Below are 20,860 nucleotides of genomic sequence, written 5' to 3'. Positions count from 1 at the left end.
TTGTGATAAAATCCCCCATGATTGCCAACATCACCGACGGCGGGCTCCTTCCAACTGGAGACTCCTTCAGAGGGGGCACACCTCCCTTAGGCGATTGTTCACACCTCAGGTCACACATCCCGAACACTCGACAGAGGAACCAATTAGCAATTTGGGAATGTCACAGTGCAGGCCATCACCCCTCCCTGCGCCTGGCCTGTACCAGGAACACTACCTGTCAACCCAGGGCTGGGAATTATGTGTTACCCAGTCACCTGTTAGCATCAGATGAGTGGGCCGGTCTTCAGGACTGCACACAGAGGAAACAGAAAAAGAGGAACCTCAAATGCCAAAGTGGAGGAAGGATAGGAGAAGCAGAGTGAAGAAAGTAATAAGAACAAGAAAAGGTGGAGAGAGTGTTCCGATGTCAGGCCACTGAAAATGCAGAACACATTCCCAAAAGCATCCCAGGTATGTTCCCAAAGGGAGGGGGGGGGGGGAAAATAGCCAGAGCATGACATGCAGCACAGAAGAGGAAAGATGCTGCAAAGGCTGGGACCCTGTGGTAGCCAAGCATGAACTCGCTACAGAGTTGTGAGCTTCGGGGGTTTTTCAGTGTTCTAGGCTGTTATATACTATGTTACAGTGCTTCAATCTCTACTACATTAAAATAACTGAGTATTTAATGACTTATTTATCTTGCATTTTTATTTATATTTTTCATTTGAATATGACAAAGAATATTATTTCCACCACTGAACAGTCATAATTTGAGTTCGATTACAGTAGAGAAATGTTTAACTTCTTGGCACATACTATTTTCTGGCACTGCTATGTTTCTAAACAAGACAGCAAGAAAATGCAAACATCAAAACTTTGTGAAGATGAAATAATGAATTCATTAAATGTGTACATATTATGTTTGCAGTTTTCATTGCTGGTCATTCATTGTAACACTTTACTGATTTCCCTTCCCGGATGAGAATGACTGAGTTGCCTCATTCATGAGCACCTGTGCCTGAACCACAAGATTCTCACTGCCCCACTTCCGAGCGGCTGCCAAGATCATGAGTTCTGAATGAGCTTGAGGAATATACTGACCACCTCTACCATTGGTAGTTGTCAGAAGAGTGTCACATTCAGCACAGACCTTTGTAGGACTCCATTCTTGTGTGTGAAGGGTACTGTAGGATGGGACAACTCAAATGCATAACAACTGAAGAGCGAAAAAATTCTGGGTAAAAAACTGGGAAGAAGTCTCTGAAACCTCACTCATATAGTTTCATACAGATGAGGTAATGCCAAGACGTACGATAGGGCTTTTTTAAATCAAAGGCGGCTTTGATGAGCTGTTGGTGACACAAAATCCATCATCATTATGGACTCCTGGCAAATCATGTGGTTAGCTGTATACTGGCCCTTCATAAATCCACAATGGGCATTAGATAAAGGACTTCTAATCTCAAGCGATCAAGACAGTCACTGGTTCACTATTTGTTTGGGTGGATTATATAGAGCATTCATAAGTTTGATTGGTCTGTAATTGCCGAACTCATGGGGTTTCACCTTGTTTCAAGAGTGGGACAAATGTGCTTTCAGTTCGGTGGGTTGGGAACGCATCATCATACCAGATACAATTAAAAACCACAAAGACATGGGGTCAATAATCCATGGATACATATTGTAGCATTTAATAGTGTATATTATCAGGTCCCAGTGCCACATTGTTGCCAAGCTCCCGAGCTCTGAGAAGTTCCTATTCACTGAAAGGAGCATTATATGGTTCCAGATATAATGTAGTGAAGGACAGGCTGTAATTCTCTAAATACGAGGGCTATCCACAAAGTACATTACGTACCATGTGGTTGAAGGTGCAGGCGGCCGAATTTTACGACGAAGGAATTTCCAAGCTCGTCCATCGCTACGATAAGTGCCTTAATTTAAATGGCAACTATGTAGAAAAGTAGTATTGAAGTGTGGCTTTCATCTGTATATAATAAAAAAAATTCCAATACTTTATTTATTTTTAATTCCAAAACGTAATGTACTTTGTGGATAGCCCTCGTATCTTTTGTACACAGAAGGCTGAGAGGTCATGGTTTGGACTCTATAGCAAGGTGTGCGTGGTGTTCAGCAATAATAGTACGGACAGTATGAACATTATGCTGCAGAAGGTTATCAGGAATGCTGGTTGCTAGCTGGCAGTTGTAGATACACTGTAACTTGGCCCATACCCATGAAGAAGTAGTATGGGTCTGAATGGTAGCAACATAACTTTCCCAACATTTTTTCTGATGTTTGATGGGGTAGTGTAGCTGAGCACAGAGCTTTTTAAAGACAATACAGTTTCCCATTGGCAGACAGTGCATATGTCATTGAAGTGCCTGCCTGCAACCTTATATTGTCTTGGCAATTTGACTTGTTTCCAAAGCATTCGAGACAACACTGCTACTATTAATGTTGTGGTAGTTTTATTGTGTAGTACATTGTTGACATTTCCTTGTTGAGTAGCACTGGATAGTATTGTGGTGTTGACAGCATGGCAATTAGCTTTTTTTTTTTTTTTTTTTGAGGGCCTATCATTGTGTGCACTTAGCTGGTTAATGCTGTAGAAGGGACATGACAATCTGGAAATGATCAGTATCTTAGATGTCATTGTGTAACATCAGTTGGCTTGACTGGAGACAGGAGCTACACACTGAGAGAATATGTTCCACGTGCCACACTAGAATGAGTTGGAGTGGCATCGCTCAGTAAACATAAATCAAGATCCATGATTACTTGTTGCATTAGATAGCATAGTCAGATGTCCTAACACCACCCCACAATGGGTTGTGGGCATTTAAATATCCAAGGAGGAGGAAAGATAGATGTAACTGATGTATAGCGTTAAATATATTAATATGGTTGCACCCAATCTGGGGGGAAAGGTAAACAATAAAGGGAGTAAAATGAATAGTTGTCCTTATGTTTTGTTTTGTATTAGGATGTAAAAATAACTAGCGTCATACATACCCACGTCAGAACCACAGAACATGAAGAAAAAAAAAGTTAAAAGCAACTACATGTTATGCCCAATCGACGGAAGGAATGACAGATAGAAAAAGGGACTTTGAGAAAGGGCCCTGAACTAAAGATTAAATGTCCTTTGCCATATTGCTATGATGCATAAAAAATAAAATGCGGTCCACAGTTCATGCTTCATTCGCCAAAATGGCTGATAACTCAGATGGCAAACATAAATGAGAATGTAAGTGGTTACAAAAAAGGGCATTCTATCATGAAATGGCAGACCATCAAAGGTTGAGGGCAATGAGCACAAAGTGATGGGGGAGCACCACTTAAACTGAACTGATGATTTTTGGTATCAGCTTCCAGAACACTACTCAGTATTTATAGCATAGCTCTTCACCCTGTATCAGGCCACACATTACATTTGGAGACATGGGCTTTTTAATTGCATCATCTGCTCAGATTCTTTCAGTGCCCTTCAGGGCCTCTGGTGATGCCAAAGTGACACCACCTGCTGACAGGCGGCAACACAGAGATATTCAGAGAAAATGGAAGAACTAGCGGGCCGAGGCACGAAGACTGCAGCCTTGACAGCAGCGCCAGGGGTCTCGTTTCCCATCAGACCGACATGATCAGGAACCCACATGAACATCACAATGGCTCCATCAAGAGTGAGCAAGTAACAGCTTTCCTGGACCCGTTGCACTAAAAGCGGAATGGTGTACAGCACATGGAGGCTCTGAAGGGCACTGGGGACCAAACTGTGAGGTCATCGGACCCTTGTTCCTTTTAAAATAATTACACAAGGGAGAGAAGGAATGAAAGGAGACATACAGCACAATAATAGGAGAAAGGAAGAACCAGAAGAACAACAGAAGGACAATCAACACTACCACAGACAAAACAGGAAAAGGAAACCACAGAGAGAAGCAAGAATCAGGTAGAAGGGGTAAAAACAAGAGAGCAGATGATTGTGGCTGGCTGACCATGAGAATAAAAAGGAAAAGCCAGTCACTCTGTGACCCATTAAAACATCCACCCTAACAGCATTAGAATGGAGAACACACAGGGACAGAGGACATGCGCTAAAACTGATATAAAATGATAAAACTTACTGTCACGTATAAAACGTAAACCTAAATTAGCCGATGAGGTGCGGTCAGCTAAAATTAATGCCAATGAGTCCGCTAACTGAAGCGTCCGTCGCAGGGCAGCCAAAAAAGGACAGCTCACCAAGATATGGGCCACTGTTAGTTGGGCGCCGCATCGACACTGAGATGGGTTCAAATGGCTCTGAGCACTATGGGAATTAACATCTGAGGTCATCAGTCCCCTAGAACTTAGAACTACTTAAACGTAACTAACCTAAGGACATCACACACATCCATGCTCAAGGCAGGATTCAAACCTGCGACCGTAGCGGTCTCGCAGTTCCAGACTGAAGCGCCTAGAACTGCACGGCCACACCAGCCAGCTGAGGTGGGTCATCATGGCGCAGGAGGTAGCCGTGTGCCACCTAAGCTGGCCAATGCTGAGCTGGCAGAGAACCACAGAGTCCCTGCGAGAGGCCTGCATGGAGGACTGCCACACATTTGTAGTCTCCTTAATGGCACTCAGTTTGTTGTCCATGCTGAGGTTATGCCATTTTATCTCCCAAAGCCGCAAAACCTTGCAGCATAGTACTGAACGGAGGTCAGTTGCAGAGATGGCGATCTCCATAAGCGGTTTTCGCATAGCCTGTTTGGCCAGCCTGTCAGCAAGTTTGTTGCCTGCGATTCCGATGTGACCTGGGGTCCAGACAAACACCACTGAATGACTGGACTGTTTTCCAGGGCATAGATGGACTCCTGGATGGTTGCTACCAAAGGATGACGAGGGTAGCCCTGGTCGATAGCCTGTAGGCTGCTCAAGGAGTCAGTACAGAGAAGAAACAACTTGCCAGGGCATGAACGGATGTGCTCAAGAGCACGAGATAGAGACATCAGCTTGCAGTGAAAACACTACAGCCATCAGGCAAGGAATGCTGTTCAATATGCCCTCCACTGACATACGTGAACCCGACGTGAGCATCAGCCATCGAGCCATCGGTGTAAACCACTTCGTGGCCTCGGTACATGTCAAGAATCGAGAGGAAGTGGCAGCGAAGAGCCGCAGGGTTAATCAAGTCCTTAGGGCCATGTGAAAGGTGCAGGCAAAGCCGTGGTCTAGGCGTACTCCATGGAGGTGTACGTGAATGGACCTCAAATATTGGTGGTAAAGACAAGGACTCCAGTTCGGAAAGAAGGGATCGTACACGGGCTGCAATTGGAAGCCCTGACCTGGGCCGCTGATGCGGGAGATGGGCTACCGTGGGTGGGAAAAGGAGACGATCATTTGGACATGCAGGAGAACTACGAACATGTGCAACATAACTGGCCAGCAGTTGTGCATGCCTAACCTGCACTGGAAGGACTCCGGCCTCCCCAAGGGTGCTGGTCACTGGACTCATGCTAAAAGCTCCTGTCGCTAGGTGAACGCCACAGTGGTGCACTGGGTCAAATAAACACAATGCTGATGGCACCACCGAGCCATAAACCAGACCCCCATAGTCAAGGTGGGATTGAACAAGGGCTCTGCAGAGCTGCAGCAGTGTAGAGCGATCTGCACCCCAGTTGGTGTTGCTCTGTCAGTGGAAGGTATTGAGGTGCTGCCAGCACTTCCGCTTAAGCTGATGAAGGTGAGGAAACAAAGCCAATCAGGTATGCATCGAAAACCACTCCAAAGAATCAATATGTCTCCATTACAGTGAGTGGATTGTCATTAAGGTAAAATTCTGATTCTGGATGAATGGTATGACACCGACAGAAGTGCATCATAACACACGACTTTGCAGCCGAAAACTGGAAACTGTGGGCTAGAGCCCAAGACTGTGCCTTGTGGATGGCTCCCTGTAGACGCCGCTCAGCAACACCAGTACTGGTGGAGTACTACGAAATGCAGAAGTCATCTGCATACAGAGAAGGTGAGATGGATGGCCCTACAGCTGCTGCTAGACCATTAATGGCCACTGAAAATAGAGACATTCAATACAGAGATCTGCAGGACCCTATTCTCCTGGATATGGGGGGGGGGGAATATGGGAGGCACCAACTTGGACACAGGAAGTACCAAGCAATAGGAAATTTTGGATAAAAATCGGAAGCAGCCTCGGAGACCCCACTCGTATGATGTGGCAAGGATATGATGTCGCCTGGTGGTTTCATACACTTTTCATAAATAAAAAAAGATGGTAACCAGGTGTTGGCATCTGGAAAAGGCTGTTCGGATGGCAGACTCGAGGGGGACAAGACTATCAGTGGTAGAATGACCCTGGCGGAAGCCGCCCTGACATGGAGCCAGTAGGCCATGTGACTCCAAGACCCAACCCAACAGCTGACACACCATACATTCTAGCAGCTTACAAAGAATGTCGGCGAGGCTGATGGGACGATAGCTATCTACATCAAGTGGGTTTTTACCGGGTTGAGCACCGGAACGATGGTGCTTTCCTGCCATTGGGATGGAAAGACGCCATCGCGCCAGATCTCGTTGAAGATTATGACTAGATGTCGCTTGTAGTCAGATGAAAAATGTTTGATCATACGACTGTGGATCCGATCTGGCCCAGGAGCTGTGCAAGGGCACTCAGAACTGAGAAGCTCCCACCCTGTAAATGGGGCTTTATAGGATTCACTGTGGCATGTAGTGAATGAGAGGACTTTCCCTTCCAGCCACCGTTTGAGAGTGCGAAAGGCTGGGGGTTAATTCTCTGATGCAGAGGCTCAAGCATAGTGCTTAGGAAAGTGCTCGGCAATCGCGTTCGCATCAGTAGATAACATGCGATTTATGTTAACACCGGCAACACCTGTTGGGGTCTGGTACCCGGAAACACATTTGACCTTTTCCCAGACTTGGGAAGGTGACATATGGTTGAGACATATCTCCCAACATTCCTGCTTCCGTTGTTTGATAAGTTGGCGAATGCGGGCACGGAGCTGTTTAAAGGCTATGAGGTGCTCCAGGAAAGGGTGCTGCTTATGCCGCTGGAGAGCTTGCCGACGTTCCTCAATTGCTTCAGCGACTTCCAGAGATCATTAAGGGACTGCCTCTCGCCGGGGGCACCCTAAAGAGCAAGGGATTGCGTTTTCTGCCACAGAAACGACTGTTGTAGTCACCTGCTCAACCATCACATCGATGTTACCATCTGGGGGAGATTCAATGGTGACAGCAGAGGTGAAAGTTTCCCAGTCCGCCTTGTTTAAAGTCCATCTGGGCAGGCGTCCATGGGCCCGACGCTAGGGGAGTGACAGGAAGATTGGGAAGTGGTCGCTACCACACAGGTTGTGATGCGCTCTCCGGTGTATAGATGGGAGAAGTCCTGGGCTGCAAATTGATAAATCAATGGCCAAGTAAATACCATGAGCCACACTGATATGTGTGGTGGCTCCAGTATTTAAGAGGCAGAGGTCGAACTGAGACAGTAAAGTTTCGACATCTCTGCCTCGGCCATTAAGCATGGTGCCACCCTACAAGGGGTTTATGAGGGTTAAAATCTCCCAACGTAGGAAAGGTTTAGGGAGTTGATCAATCAGTGCAGTTAATACATTCGGGGATATTGCACAATCTAGAGGAAGATATACAATGCGTTGTCATCGTTCTGACAGCGACAGCTTCAAGAGGGGTTTGAAGGAGCACAGGTTCACTACAGACTGAGTTTAGGACATAAACGCAAACTCCACCCGACACTTGATTACAGTCACTACAGTTCCTGTAGTATCCCTTATAGCTGCGGAGGTCAGGGGTCCGCATTGCCGGGAATCAGGTTTCCTGGAGGGCAATGCAGAAAGCAGGTGTAAAGCTTAAAAGTTGCCATACCTCAGCCAAGTGGTGGGAAAAAACCACCACAATTCCACTAGAGGATGACGTCATCGTGAGACTGGGAAGGCATGGAACATTCTATGAGGCAGTTTATGCCTCAGGGTCACCAGCTGTCACCAACTTTTTGCCTGAGCAGTCTATATCCATTGTGTGTGAGGGTCCGGCGAGATGTAAGTCCTCAGCGGGCGCCAGAATCTCCAACTCATCTACAGACGCAGAGCTCGTCGGTAGTGGTGGTGTGGGTGCCACCGCAATTCCCTTGGTCTTGGGCACCTCCTTTTTGGATTTCTCTTGCTGCTCCTTGGGTTTCTCTGGCTGGGAGGACTTCACTGATTCAGTCTCTGGAATTTAGGATGAGCGTGAAGCCCTAGAACCAGCTGCTTTTGAGCTCTTCAGCCACTGATGGGTGTCATCTTTCCCACTAGCAGAAACCTGGGAAGGGAGTGACCCAAGGGACCCATTTCTAGCGAGAGGAGCCGAAGAAGACCTATGCTTTTCCGACTCAGAAGTGGTGACTGATATCCCTGATGGTTGGGAGGGAGTGGGGGGGGGGGGGGGGGGGGGGGGTGGCATGTGTGTTGCTCCAGAAGTAGGTGGTGTGGGAGCAACAGGGAGGGAAGTGCCCCCCCCCCCCCCCCAACCATCAAGAGGGGCAGGTGTAGTCTGCTGGTTCTGAGAGGCGATAGGAATGCGAGGAACTGACGGAGTGACAACTGTTCTCATAGCAACGGCATAAGAGGAGGTCATAGCCACAGGATGCAGGTGCTCATATTTCCTCTTAGCCTCAGTGTATGTCAGTCAGTCCAGGGGCCTATATTCCATGAATTTCCTCTCTTTCTGTGAAATCCTGCAGTCTGGTGAGCAAGGAAAATGGTGCTCTCCACAGTTGACACAGATGGGAGGCGGGGCACATGTAGTAGGAGGATGTGATGGACATCCAGAATCTCAAAACGTGGCGCTGGAAGTACAGTGGGAAGACATATGGCCGACCTTCCAGCACTTAAAGCAGCGCATCAGGGGAGGGATGTATGGGTTGACGTCACAACCTTGACCTTCTCGAGCGATGTGTCACCCTCAAAGGCCAAGATGAAGGCACTGGTGGCAACCAGATTATCCTTCAGACCCTGATGGATGCTCCGCATGAAATGAACACCTCGCCACTCTAAATTGGTAAGCAGCTCATCATCAGACTGCAAAAGAAGGTCCTGGTGGAATATAATACCCTGGATCATATTTAAGCTCTTACGGGGCGTGATGGTTACAGAAACATCCCCCCCCCCCCGCTTGTCACAAGCGAATAATGCCCATGACTGGGCAGAGGATGCTGTTTTTATCAAGACTGACAGAGAGCGCATTTTGGACAAGCCCTCCACCTCCCCAACTTGTCCTCCAAATGACCCACAAAAAACTGAGGCTTCATGGACATGAAAAATTCCCCATCAACTCTCGTACATACGAGGTACTGGGGCGAATAAGCTTCACTGCCATCCTTAACCTGGTATTCCTCTCGCGGTGTGGCCAGGGAGGGGAACAATTTAGGGTCATATTTCTTAGCACTGAAGTTAGACTTCGCCTGCTTAGAGACTGTTGGCGGTGGACCGCCAGCAAGAGATGACGTACTATGCTTCATGGTGTGCCATCCGCCCTGATGTCACCCACTCTGACCGGGTGCCATACCCACGGGTGCCACCCAGCCTCAGCAAGGGCCACCTGGCAGGATGGTCATTGCCAGGAGTCCCAATGCACCAGGGAGATGGGCATCTACTCCATGGCACACATGGGGAGTTAACGGTGCATGCATCAACAGAGCAATCCCTGTGTTGTCAGGGGGCTACAACCAACAGGATACACGGTGGCCCCACCTCAACGGACTGGCTACAGTGCTGGATATGAGGTGCTAATAAGTCCATGGTCATCGTTGGCACAGAAAGCGACACTGCATAGTGCATGGTGGAAAATGCACCCAGGAAGGTGTCCTTGCGCAAGAGATGGAGAATGAGCAGGACTGCAATGCGACTATGAGAAAGTGGGCTAAAGATCTCAATGGACAATGACACAATGCACCATTTCAGGCGTCCGTCCCCAACTGGCTCGCTCTTTTGGAAAAATTAGAAAGATAGAGGTCAAACCCGACAGGGGACCATTACATAAAGGCTGAAACGTGTGAGACTCCTTTTAGTCACCTCTTACGAAGGCAGGAATACCTCGGGCCTGTTCTAACCTCCAGACCTGCAGGGAGGGAACTCCAAGAGATAGTTGTCCCTATGTGAACAGCCACAGTATCTAATGCAGTACTGATCAGAAAGAATGTTAGGAAGGCCCAATGTAGAGACACCAGCTAATGCTCATTCAGGGCCAACTCTTTTTTTTAAATAGATGTGGCAAATACATAGGGTTGAGGATACATTTCAGGGAACAAAGTTTCCTGAAAGGCAACACATATTGTTGCATAAAATGATAGCAGCTTTTCAAGTTACACTAGGTGGTGAAAATAACCGCTACAGTTCTGCTGAATGATGGCTGTGTGTATGCCCAGGTGAGGTGGGAAGGATTCAAGATAGCAGGTCACATTTTGGCCTCTGCTCACCACCACACATTAAATAGAAACAATATTGACATGTGTAATTTCAATATCATTTGTGGAGAGTGGGGGTCTAGTGCTGCTGGATCCACCAGATCTTCAGAGTTCTTTCTTGTATTCTGTCCTATTTATTTTTATGCTCCTTACAGAGTTTTGTCTCTGATTGGAGATGGGATTTGGGGGGGGGGGGGGGGGGGTGCTGGAGGTATCGGGTTGGAAAGGTCAAGTTGGAATCTCTTCTGATAGGAGTCTGGAGTTGTGGTCAGCAATCTGGTTGCAGTAGAAACAGAGGGGTGGAGAGGATCCTGTCCCCCTCACAGATAGATACCATTTAGACAATGACCAAGGCCCAATGTTCAAGGAGATTTGGATGTCTTTATGCTTGCTATAGACATAGAACTCAGAACTTTAAACGGAAGAGGTGAATCATTAATTTTATCTTTTTGAGTAACATAGATAAGCAAAAATAACAGCTCCATTGCCTGCTTTTTATCTTGTGGACACCTCATTGTTCCAAATTTGCATGCAGTTCTTTATCTGTTTGCAATGTGAGATCATGATGGAAAATTATAGTGTAGACGACCTTGAGACTTTTCAGAGGAGAGATGGTGATAGTAGTACCAAAGATTCTCACAGAATAGTAATGCCCGAGGCTGAGTAGGGGTCACCCTTTTAATCTGGATAGGGTAGTTTCACATTTTGCTAACTGAGGTTAGCTCCCCAGAAGTGTTTGTCAACATGTTCATTAAGAAAAGTCAAGGGATTTGTGATTAAATAAGCACCAGATTTGTGATTAAAAATCAATGGGTGTGTGACAAAAAAAGACTGAGTTGAGGTACAAACTAGGTATTGAATCAGATTTCCACCTATGGCATAGCCAGGGAAGGAAAAGTCTTGGGTCACACATTTCTCCATTGAAATGATCTGTTCTCTTCGGGAGCCTGCCGAGGCCTTGCAACCATCAGCATGAGAAAGTTAATCATCTTTATTGCAGATAATCCATCACACAGTCACCCACTCCAAGCGTTAGTTCTCCCTATGGGTGCCACCTAACTGCAACAGCAGCTACCTGGAGGACCCGTGCCACAGACTTGACAGGCACACATTCCTTGGCATGCATGGGCAGTTTTCAACTGTGGTACAAACATTTCCATGTGTTGTCTTGCGTTTTGACTGTGCAGGTACCTGATGACCCTGTCACAAAGACTGGCTACCAATGTACGCTGTGTGTATCTAATTTTACACACACACACACACACACACACACACACACACACACACACAAGATGCTTCAGATAGTCACACACTAGGTGGATTGGTGCGGAAACTTCCCTGCATTACCCCCATCAAAAGACCTTTATTTGTAAGTGGGACTCAAATGGTCAAAAGAGGGGGAGGAGGGTGAAGACTAGAAATAAATAACTTTGATGTTTAATATCTTGCTAGTGTCAAGTAAACTTCAACTGGATTTCTAGTTCAGATAGGCAAGGTGGAGAAGAGATTTGGCTGAAGCAGTTTTGAAGGATCTGTCCCAGTGTTCACCTAAAGTGAATTTGGGAAACTACTACTGAAAACATAAAACCGAGATGGTTGGGTTATTCATTAAACCCAGTGACTCCTGGTCCAGGGTCCTAAGCACTGCTCTACCTTGTACATTGTGGGGAGAACTTAGCGACCTTTGAATAACAAGTTGATAATTTTGAATTTTGTTGCACATTTCAAAATTTGCATTATATGTACCGGTAAGCAGTTAATGGGACTGTTTCAGTCATAGCTGCCAAAATAAAGGTGTCATTCCAGAATGAGATTTTCACTCTGCAGCGGAGTGTGCGCTGATATGAAACTTCCTGGCAGATTAAAACTGTGTGCCCGACCGAGACTCGAACTCGGGACCTTTGCCTTTAGCTGTGAGTACCGGGCGTGAGTCGTGCTTCGGTAGCTCAGTTGGTAGAGCACTTGCCCGCGAAAGGCAAAGGTCCCGAGTTCGAGTCTCGGTCGGGCACACAGTTTTAATCTGCCAGGAAGTTTCAAAGGTGTCATTGTCCAGCCAGTACTATTTTCAAACTACTAAATCTAATTGACACTTGCAGCACAGCTACACGATAAATTATACTTTATATCTAATTTAGAATCATTGTAACAGGAAACTATACCTCTTCCCATAAGTCATCGAAGCTAAAGAAGTTGTGTGGCTGCTCATGATGAAACATATGTGAATGCGGATTGAAATTAAACGTATGTCTCCCAAAGTCACTTTGGAATAAGTCATCAAAATTGAAATGGTGTGCACCACCTCCACCACCACCACCGGCACCAGCACTTGCAAATGCTGCACTTCCAAACTGGTCATACTTTCGTCTCTTATCTGGGTCAGAGAGAACTTCATAAGCTGTAAAAAGAACAATATATATATATATATATATATATATATATATATATATATATATATATATATATATATATATATAATTTATTTTAGGCATCCTCTGGCATTTAAATAAATACAGTAACAACATGATATAGCATATTACAGCAACATACATTTTATTGACTGTTATAGCTGAAATTAGTCAAAAAATTTACTTCCTTAAAACAAACCTTGTGCAATTTCTTGAAATTTTGCTTCAGCACCCTTCTCTTTGTTTTTATCAGGATGATACTTAATTGCAAGTTTTCGGAATGCTTTTTTTATCTCTCTGTCTGAAGCAGTCCTCTGGACACCAAGGACTTCATAGTAATCTCTCTCTTTTGCTGTAATTGGTGCTATTAAGGCAAAATGTACGAACGAGGCTAGTGTAAAATACAGCAAAATCTTCTCAGACTTCATGTTTAAGAAGCAGAGCACTGTAAATTGCAAACAAAAATTAATAACTGGGCTCAAATTCTAAATTATTCACAAACATCTCTTAAGACTTACAGTAATGCATTTTCTAATCCAGTGTTTAATGATAAGAGTAATAGTTACTTATTTATTTTCAATAACTTTATTTATTTAAATTCATATATTAACTGGCACTCATTATATGAATGGATATAACAACATACCACAAAATTAAAGACATAAGGATGTGCATATATTTCTCAAATCTACTAATGTATCATGCACCATACCAGAGGTTTTTCTCAGTGCCTGTGTTAGCATTTTATAAACTCAGGGATACATAACACAAGAGGCATCTGGTCAACCTGTTATCTGACTGTGTACTGCTAATTACAGAAGTAAGAATCTAAAGAAGTATCTACAGTCTGTGAGCTTCTAGCTTGCTACAGTTTACAGCAGTTTTTAAGAGGGCTGTTCTCATTATTATTACTTTCCTTTTCATATATAACATATTTACTTTTTCTTTTGAGATGAATGTGCCATTTCTCACTCATGCTTAGGATTTGATTAATAAAATAACAGCAGCATAATGAGATGTTAGGTTTCATAATGTATCAGTACTTACAAGGCAAATATTTTTATCCCCCCCCCCCCCAATCAGCATCCAGTTGACTATTTGAGTATCCCCACACTAATTTCATATACTTTTTGTAATTAAGTTTTCAAAAACTGCACGTCTCTAGATTAGTTAATGTGATACTGCTTCTTTCGACAAACAATGCAATTATCATGGCTGAAATACATGCAATGGATGATATTACTAACATAAAGCATTAACAAAATGAAAATTAATGGGACCTCATAGGAATAGAGGGTTCTGGATGGGTACGGCTTTCCTATTAATGCCTCCAAACATATTAAAAGCTTGAATATATCAGATCACAATGGGAAACATAGCAGATTTCATCAAGGATGTAAATGTAACTTTGGAATGTACAAGGTGTATTAAAAAGAAAGGACTGTCTTAACAAATTCATTGGCTCCAACAACTTGCAACCAGACTGTCGTCTTCCAACCTTGCTCTTTGACTACTACACAGATAAATATTGTTTAACAAAGACAGTTCTTTGTTGTGAAACTTTTGTTGGGTTTGCCAACTCATACTTTGTCACCTTCCAATTTAACCTAGATGCCAGTCTGCCACCTCGACTTCAAAAAGAGTCCATACAGGTCCACTAGACAACATTCCAAGAACTTGTTCCCTTCAATGGATCACTATCTCCTACAAACCTATATAGTGAACAATGTGACATAAGCCACAATCCACAAAAACTAACTGGCATACTACCATATAAACAAAAAACCATGAGCAACATTTACAGATGAAACATACTAACCAAAATATCCCAGATGCCAGCTACATGACACGTGACAGTACACTTCAAAGAATATACCTAAGGCTCGCATTGTTCACACAACTCCACACTTCTTAACCCTGTTTTGCATAGTTAATTTCTATTGGCAGAAAATAAATTAACCATTCATGACAATAGTTTCTATGTTGTGTAGACAATTCTCTATAGAAGTACATAACTTAAAAATGGCACTCATCTTCTCCGATGCGTGACAGTAGAAAAGAATAAATAAAAATAAAAATTTAAAGAACTCAAGGAAATCAATTTTGCAATATAACAAGTATCATAATTATTACTATGACATTACATTCATTGGCTTTGCCAAATCACAACCCAACTTTCATGTTGCAAATTACATATCAGCTGTTCCCCCAACCTACATATCAAAAATGGAAGCACATAAATATTGTCAGTGTTCTGTTCTACTTCAGTTTACACACATATGGTATCACATATCACAACATTATGACAGCAGGTATAAGGCCCGATGTACAGTAACGCTAGGTGGAACTGACCAGTACAAGATTGCAAATTAATCAACAATCTACACACCAGAACCTAACAGCACATCGTGATTGACTTCTTCTATACATAGTCACAGAGAGTTTTAGTTGTTATTATACCATAAAGAGACAGAATAAAAAGTGCAAAAAACAGCTTGTTTGGAGCTTCTCTAACCCCACCCCACACACACACACACACACAAATTAATACTCTGACGGTAAGGACACACACTGTATGTTTATTAACATTATGCAAAATAATAAAATCAGAACAGTACCAAACTAATTGTAGAAAAAGAAAGGTATTACATTCCATTTTCAATGGTAAGAGCAAGCAATGTCTTCTTAAAATCATTGTGTCCTGGTGACAGTTTCACAATAAAAATATTTTTAAACGTGGTCTCTCACTTGCTTTTGCAATTAGTAATTTCAGCAGAGAGGAAAATAAATTGCTTTTGCTTAATAATTTAATAAATGTGCAGCACTTAAGCATAAAAAACTAAGCTATGGATCTTGCTGAGGCATCAGAGAAACAAATGTCACTCAGCACAGAGAACAACTGAGTATTTTACAAGCTTAATAGTATTAAAATAATACTAAACATTAGCTGTCTTTGTCAACTTCTGATATCCTTCTTCATGCATTACCACCTCCTGTCTAGAAATATCATTAAAAGTTTCTCGTGTTCTTTCTGTCACATACCAGAAGAAGAAAAATGAGGCCCTTAAACATCAAAGCTCTACTGTTTACTTATTTCTTTATTTATTCATATGTGATGTGACTTTTTTTCCTCAGAATACCTAATGATGTAAAATATATTTAACAATAAAAGTACTAGGCCTATCAGTTTTACAAATACATGAAAAGTCAAGGTGAGACTTACAGAATGCAAAGTACATGCAGTAAAGGTGAGAAGTTAAGTTTGGGTGTTCCATTAACCCATCAGTCTATCTCCCACCAGAGCTGCTGCTTCTGCTTCTGCCCCTTCCCCTCCCCCCCCCCCCCCCCCCACCACCTATAAAATGAAAATCACGAGTTTTGTGTTGCCACACCTTTTCTCATAATTGTGTGATCTACCACTATTTCCTGTATTGCATCTGTAAACCTACAATTCACATAGTAACAAAAACAATTTATATCTCTTCAATTTTTCAAGTCTACCTTTGACATTCTGAACATGCCTAAGATAAAAAAAGGACGAAAACCAAATTAATAATGAAGTGTGACAATCCATTGATGTATAAAGAGACCCACTCTTTAAGATCTTGTGGAATGCAAAACAGTGTAACTGCAAAATTATTCTTTTATTTCATGACTGATTTCAATCTGTCAGATGATCATCAGACATGTCTAGGAAATAGCAAAAGAATGTGGAAACCACACCAACCAGATCATTGTGATGGTATAAAACAGTACCGGTACTGGTAGAAGTGTTAACATACATGATCTGTAGAGCAGCTAAAAGCCAACATACCTGACTTCCTAAACTAGTAAAGCTGCATCTGAGGTGATCTATGTTAGCACTACTGCCATTACTGTTACATCCTACTGTAATGCTTTCATTGATAAGTTTGCACATTCTTTTTGCCTTTTGTAGACACATCTGATGATTTAACAGTTCGAAACTGGTCATAAAATAAATGAAAAGTTTGGGTACCAAAGACCGCTTTGGATTCCAAGAACTTCCTACACCAGATTACCTGAAAAAGTGTGCATTGTAATGAGTAACACTATTCATTTATAAGAAAATTAGTAGGGACCATCTACAAACTGATAGAGTTGAAAAACAATAGCCAAATTACAGAATGTATTAGAAAGATATCACTAACCACATAAATTATGCAACACATGGGAAAAATAACAGCTTCACCTTGCAATAATGAAATAAATACAGTATACAAAGCAGGAGAGTTCTTCAAAATTAAAATGACATCCTGAATACATTTATAGCATCAAAAAGTACAAGAGAAGAGCAAATTCGATGAAAGAGGAAAAGTTTGCATACACTTACAGAGCACTTCAGACCACCTATATGCATTTGAGATAACAGGAGCCAATGAGAAACATCAATTTTTCTTAAATTCAGTGGGGACAAATATATATTATTTTTCTGTTACTCAAAAACTTCTGAGTTGGCATTTTTCTCATAATCATACCCTATCTAAAAAAATAATGTGAATTACACCTTCAAACGACATTTGCTGCAACAAGTTATGGAAATAGTTCGGAGATCAAAATGATGTGACTCACTATGTAGTAAATGAATCACATAATCAATACATATAAATTAAAAGAATGCCATACAAACAAATTTTGTGGACTGACAGATGCTTTAGTAACCAACAATGGCATTAAATCAAGGGAGTCATTTATTGAGACTAACAATATGACAGGACAGTGGATATTAGTTATTTATCACTCTGCTGACAGATAGCAAGCTCGGATGGACTACTGAGTAAAACAATGTGTATGTAAGGAACTGTCTCAGTCTTTGTGGCATTGTAACCCGTGTATCAGAAAGTTGCCCGGAGTCGTTCTCAATTTGAAGGCATTAGAGGAAACAAGGCTGGATGACATTGTGGCTTATGTAAACACTGAAATGACTGATACTTTGTATTTAACAATTCACTTTAAAATGTATAACGAAATCAAAATGACACCACAGAGGAGGTGGGGGAGGATTGCACCAGTCCAACCAAATGGCTAATGTTATAGAAAAATAACTGAACTATGTTACAAAAAAAATCAATAGATACCATGACATTACCTTTGAAAGGGGATGACGTTAACCTTCACACAAAATGAAGTTAAACAGTTACACAAAATCAATTAAACTGTTCGCTAAACTTCCAGGAGAGTATATCTGATACTAATTTGTCTTTGTATATACAGCGGGTGATGAGATTTCATGAAACTCGTAACAATCATTTTTCGTAAGAAACGATGATGTGACACTAGCACTTGCTGTTGGCAGAAAGAAATAATCTGCTTTATATTTCTCGAGGGCACGCTCTTCCTGTCTTAGTACAGCTTATACTACACCTACTATTGCTGCAAGTACAAGCTGTCACTTCGATCAAAACACGCATTGCAGTTTATTTATTTTTTTGACGCACCGTCAGCTGCCTCAGAAGTACGTCTGATACAATTTATTCCTAATTACATGTCATCGAACGTGTTACAAATTTATACACTATTATTATTGTCACCACGCAACAGTACTCACGGAGGTGTTTCCCGTTCTCCTTTATTTGCTGCGAATAATTCCACGTTAAATAAAATCTAGAGACGGATTACGATGTTATTATAGTACAACAAGAATACACTGCTTCATGTAAAACGTTACTTAACTTACCTACTTTCTCCGACTGTCACTTTCACATAGTATATTCGTCGCGACAGCACGTACTGAACTGTGGGACAGCATTCGATTTTAATAACCTTCAGATACGCATATGATGCAATAGTTTAATCCCAGTATACCTCAGGCGACCAATAGCGGCTGGGTGTTGTGGACCAATCAAATCGCTCTTCATCAGCAACAAAGGTCAGCTGAAGATACTTCTGCAGCATGTGGATTGCAATGCGCATGCTCGCCAGGTACGCGGTACTTTTGAAGTGTTATGTTTCACATTAACTTATCGGTAGGCTGAAACTATTTAGCGCACAAGGTTTCCAACACGGATACTTGCACCTGGTAAAGAGCTTTCCTTCACTTGAACTATTCGAGCACGTTTCAAGGTCTCATACACGGTTTTAACCCAGTACCATCTCCCCTTTTCCCTCCCGAGTTTCGGAACAGTATCATTTTTTTGGTGTTTTTCCGTCAGTTACTGGAAATTAGTTTTAAAGAATGTTATCATAATAATTCATATAATTATTTCTCATTTACATGAATGTCGCACTGAGTGGCTGTCGGCTTTTGTAAAGATCAGTTTCCTGCCCACATGACAGAATAGGAATTTCCACACACCACCCGCATATTTGTTGGAACTGTAACATGTTGAGATATTTGTATATTTAGTTTTTCGTATTTACTTTAATGTGACTTAATACTATAGGCACAATACCCTGTAACTACAAGCTTGTATGCTTTTGGTTAGATGTTAGAAATGAGAAGTGTTGTCGTGAGTGATATATGCCGTTTGCATTCAAGTTGAAGAAGGGGAATATCAGACCCATCGAAGGAAACAGTGCAGAAAAACAGAATATTTTATGAATAAACTACACCCAGCCATCTATCTTATCAGTCATTAGGCTTTTCTGAGGTGCAGAATACGCTGAATGAGATGTTCTCGAACAAGTAAGCCAAAATGTCCTCTACCGAAGAACTGATATCTTAAAAAGGCAGAAAAAGAGACTGGAGTGGTAATAATTGTTAGCAATCAGTACGAGCCTTGGTTACGACAACTTTGGACAAGGTAATACGGCCTACACCTAATATCTAATACTTCAAAAAACAGTAACTAGAACTCTTCAATGAGATTGATGCGCCAAGAGGTATTTTTTTTTTTTTTTTTTACATTTAACCAGAGCTACAGTGGCTGCTTTGTTAATCATAGTGATCTTGACAGCAGAAAAAAGCATAAAATAAGACTCAAAACAGGTACACATTGACACTAGAGGTAATTAATAAAGGTGAGGTACAGGATGGGATTATGCACAGTTGGTGGAGTCCCATGTACGTGAGAAAGGTATTACTTTCATGATGTCTGCTTCCTGCCAGTCAGAAAGGAGTGAATCGACATCATAGCTTGACCACTTAACCCATAAAACTGTGCCTTTCATGAAACAATCTGATGATTGACATGGTGTAAGACCTTAGACCACAAAATTCCAATAAGAGACATCCTTCTGTTCATGGATTCTAATATTTGGTCGGTAAATGAGAAGGGTCTGCAAATTCAACATGTGCATCACAGTGTGTCGGTAACGTAATGCAGCTTCTTGGCATTCTGCTGCATGTCCATTATTTGCAGAACAATATTTTGCCTACCTGCGGTCTTACACTCCGCCACTATCATGTCCTTCCATTCTCGATGTAAAGAGCTGTGATCACATTTTTGTGCTTGACTTTTTCAACAAACGGCCTGGTCGAATTCCTCCTTGCTCTACACGAGCCTCTCCTCATCCTAACACACGATGTACAGGTGCTGAAATAAACAATTATAATAGTGACAATATATTTGTCACAATATCAATATTTGGCAAATACCAATATTTTTTGCTGACACACACTGGCCGCTTGCTGCCGCTGATGATGCTGCTGGCGGACTATTGGCGCTGGCGCTGCTCAGGCATTTGATAATATGAAATGCTACTCCACACGTAGTCCCCGGTCTCGGGAGCCCATTGGCCGAAAGGTGTCGACACTCAAACGCTATTGGACCGCCCCCCGCCCCAAAAAAAAAAGACACTAGGAAAGGGGAGTGGGGGAGGGAGCGACAGACAAAGCCCAATTATGCAAGAGAGCAATTAATTAAGTTGATATCTTATCACTGGTCGTGAGTGAAGATCGAAAATTAGATAAAGATGTCCTGGAAACCGCCCTGTCATACTACTTGTGTCAGCGCACTAATGTGAGAATGTGAAACCTAATGGGACTGTAGGAATGAGGTTTTAGCTAAATTTTGAACCAAACATACAAATAACT

General features: G+C 42.5%; 1 protein-coding gene across 1 annotated transcript in view; it reads right to left on the bottom strand.

The window, feature by feature from the left end:
- The window catches only part of LOC126470121 (dnaJ homolog subfamily B member 9-like), a 49,070-nt gene extending 30,350 nt beyond the window's left edge, over window positions 1–18,720 (bottom strand). Inside the window, exons 1-3 of the mRNA XM_050097725.1 lie at window positions 18,563–18,720; window positions 13,067–13,312; window positions 12,622–12,857 (exon numbers count right to left, since the gene is read on the bottom strand). Of these exons, the coding sequence (XP_049953682.1) occupies window positions 12,622–12,857; window positions 13,067–13,295 (465 nt within the window). The 5' untranslated portion in view covers window positions 13,296–13,312; window positions 18,563–18,720. The remainder of the gene's footprint in view (window positions 1–12,621; window positions 12,858–13,066; window positions 13,313–18,562) is intronic.
- Window positions 18,721–20,860: the final 2,140 nt, after the last annotated feature.

This window comes from Schistocerca serialis, chromosome 3 (assembly GCF_023864345.2).
Source record: "Schistocerca serialis cubense isolate TAMUIC-IGC-003099 chromosome 3, iqSchSeri2.2, whole genome shotgun sequence".
In the NCBI taxonomy this organism is placed as follows: Eukaryota; Metazoa; Arthropoda; class Insecta; order Orthoptera; family Acrididae; genus Schistocerca; species Schistocerca serialis.
Note: the sequence above shows the minus strand (reverse complement) of the source record. Positions and strands in the feature narration are given on the sequence as shown.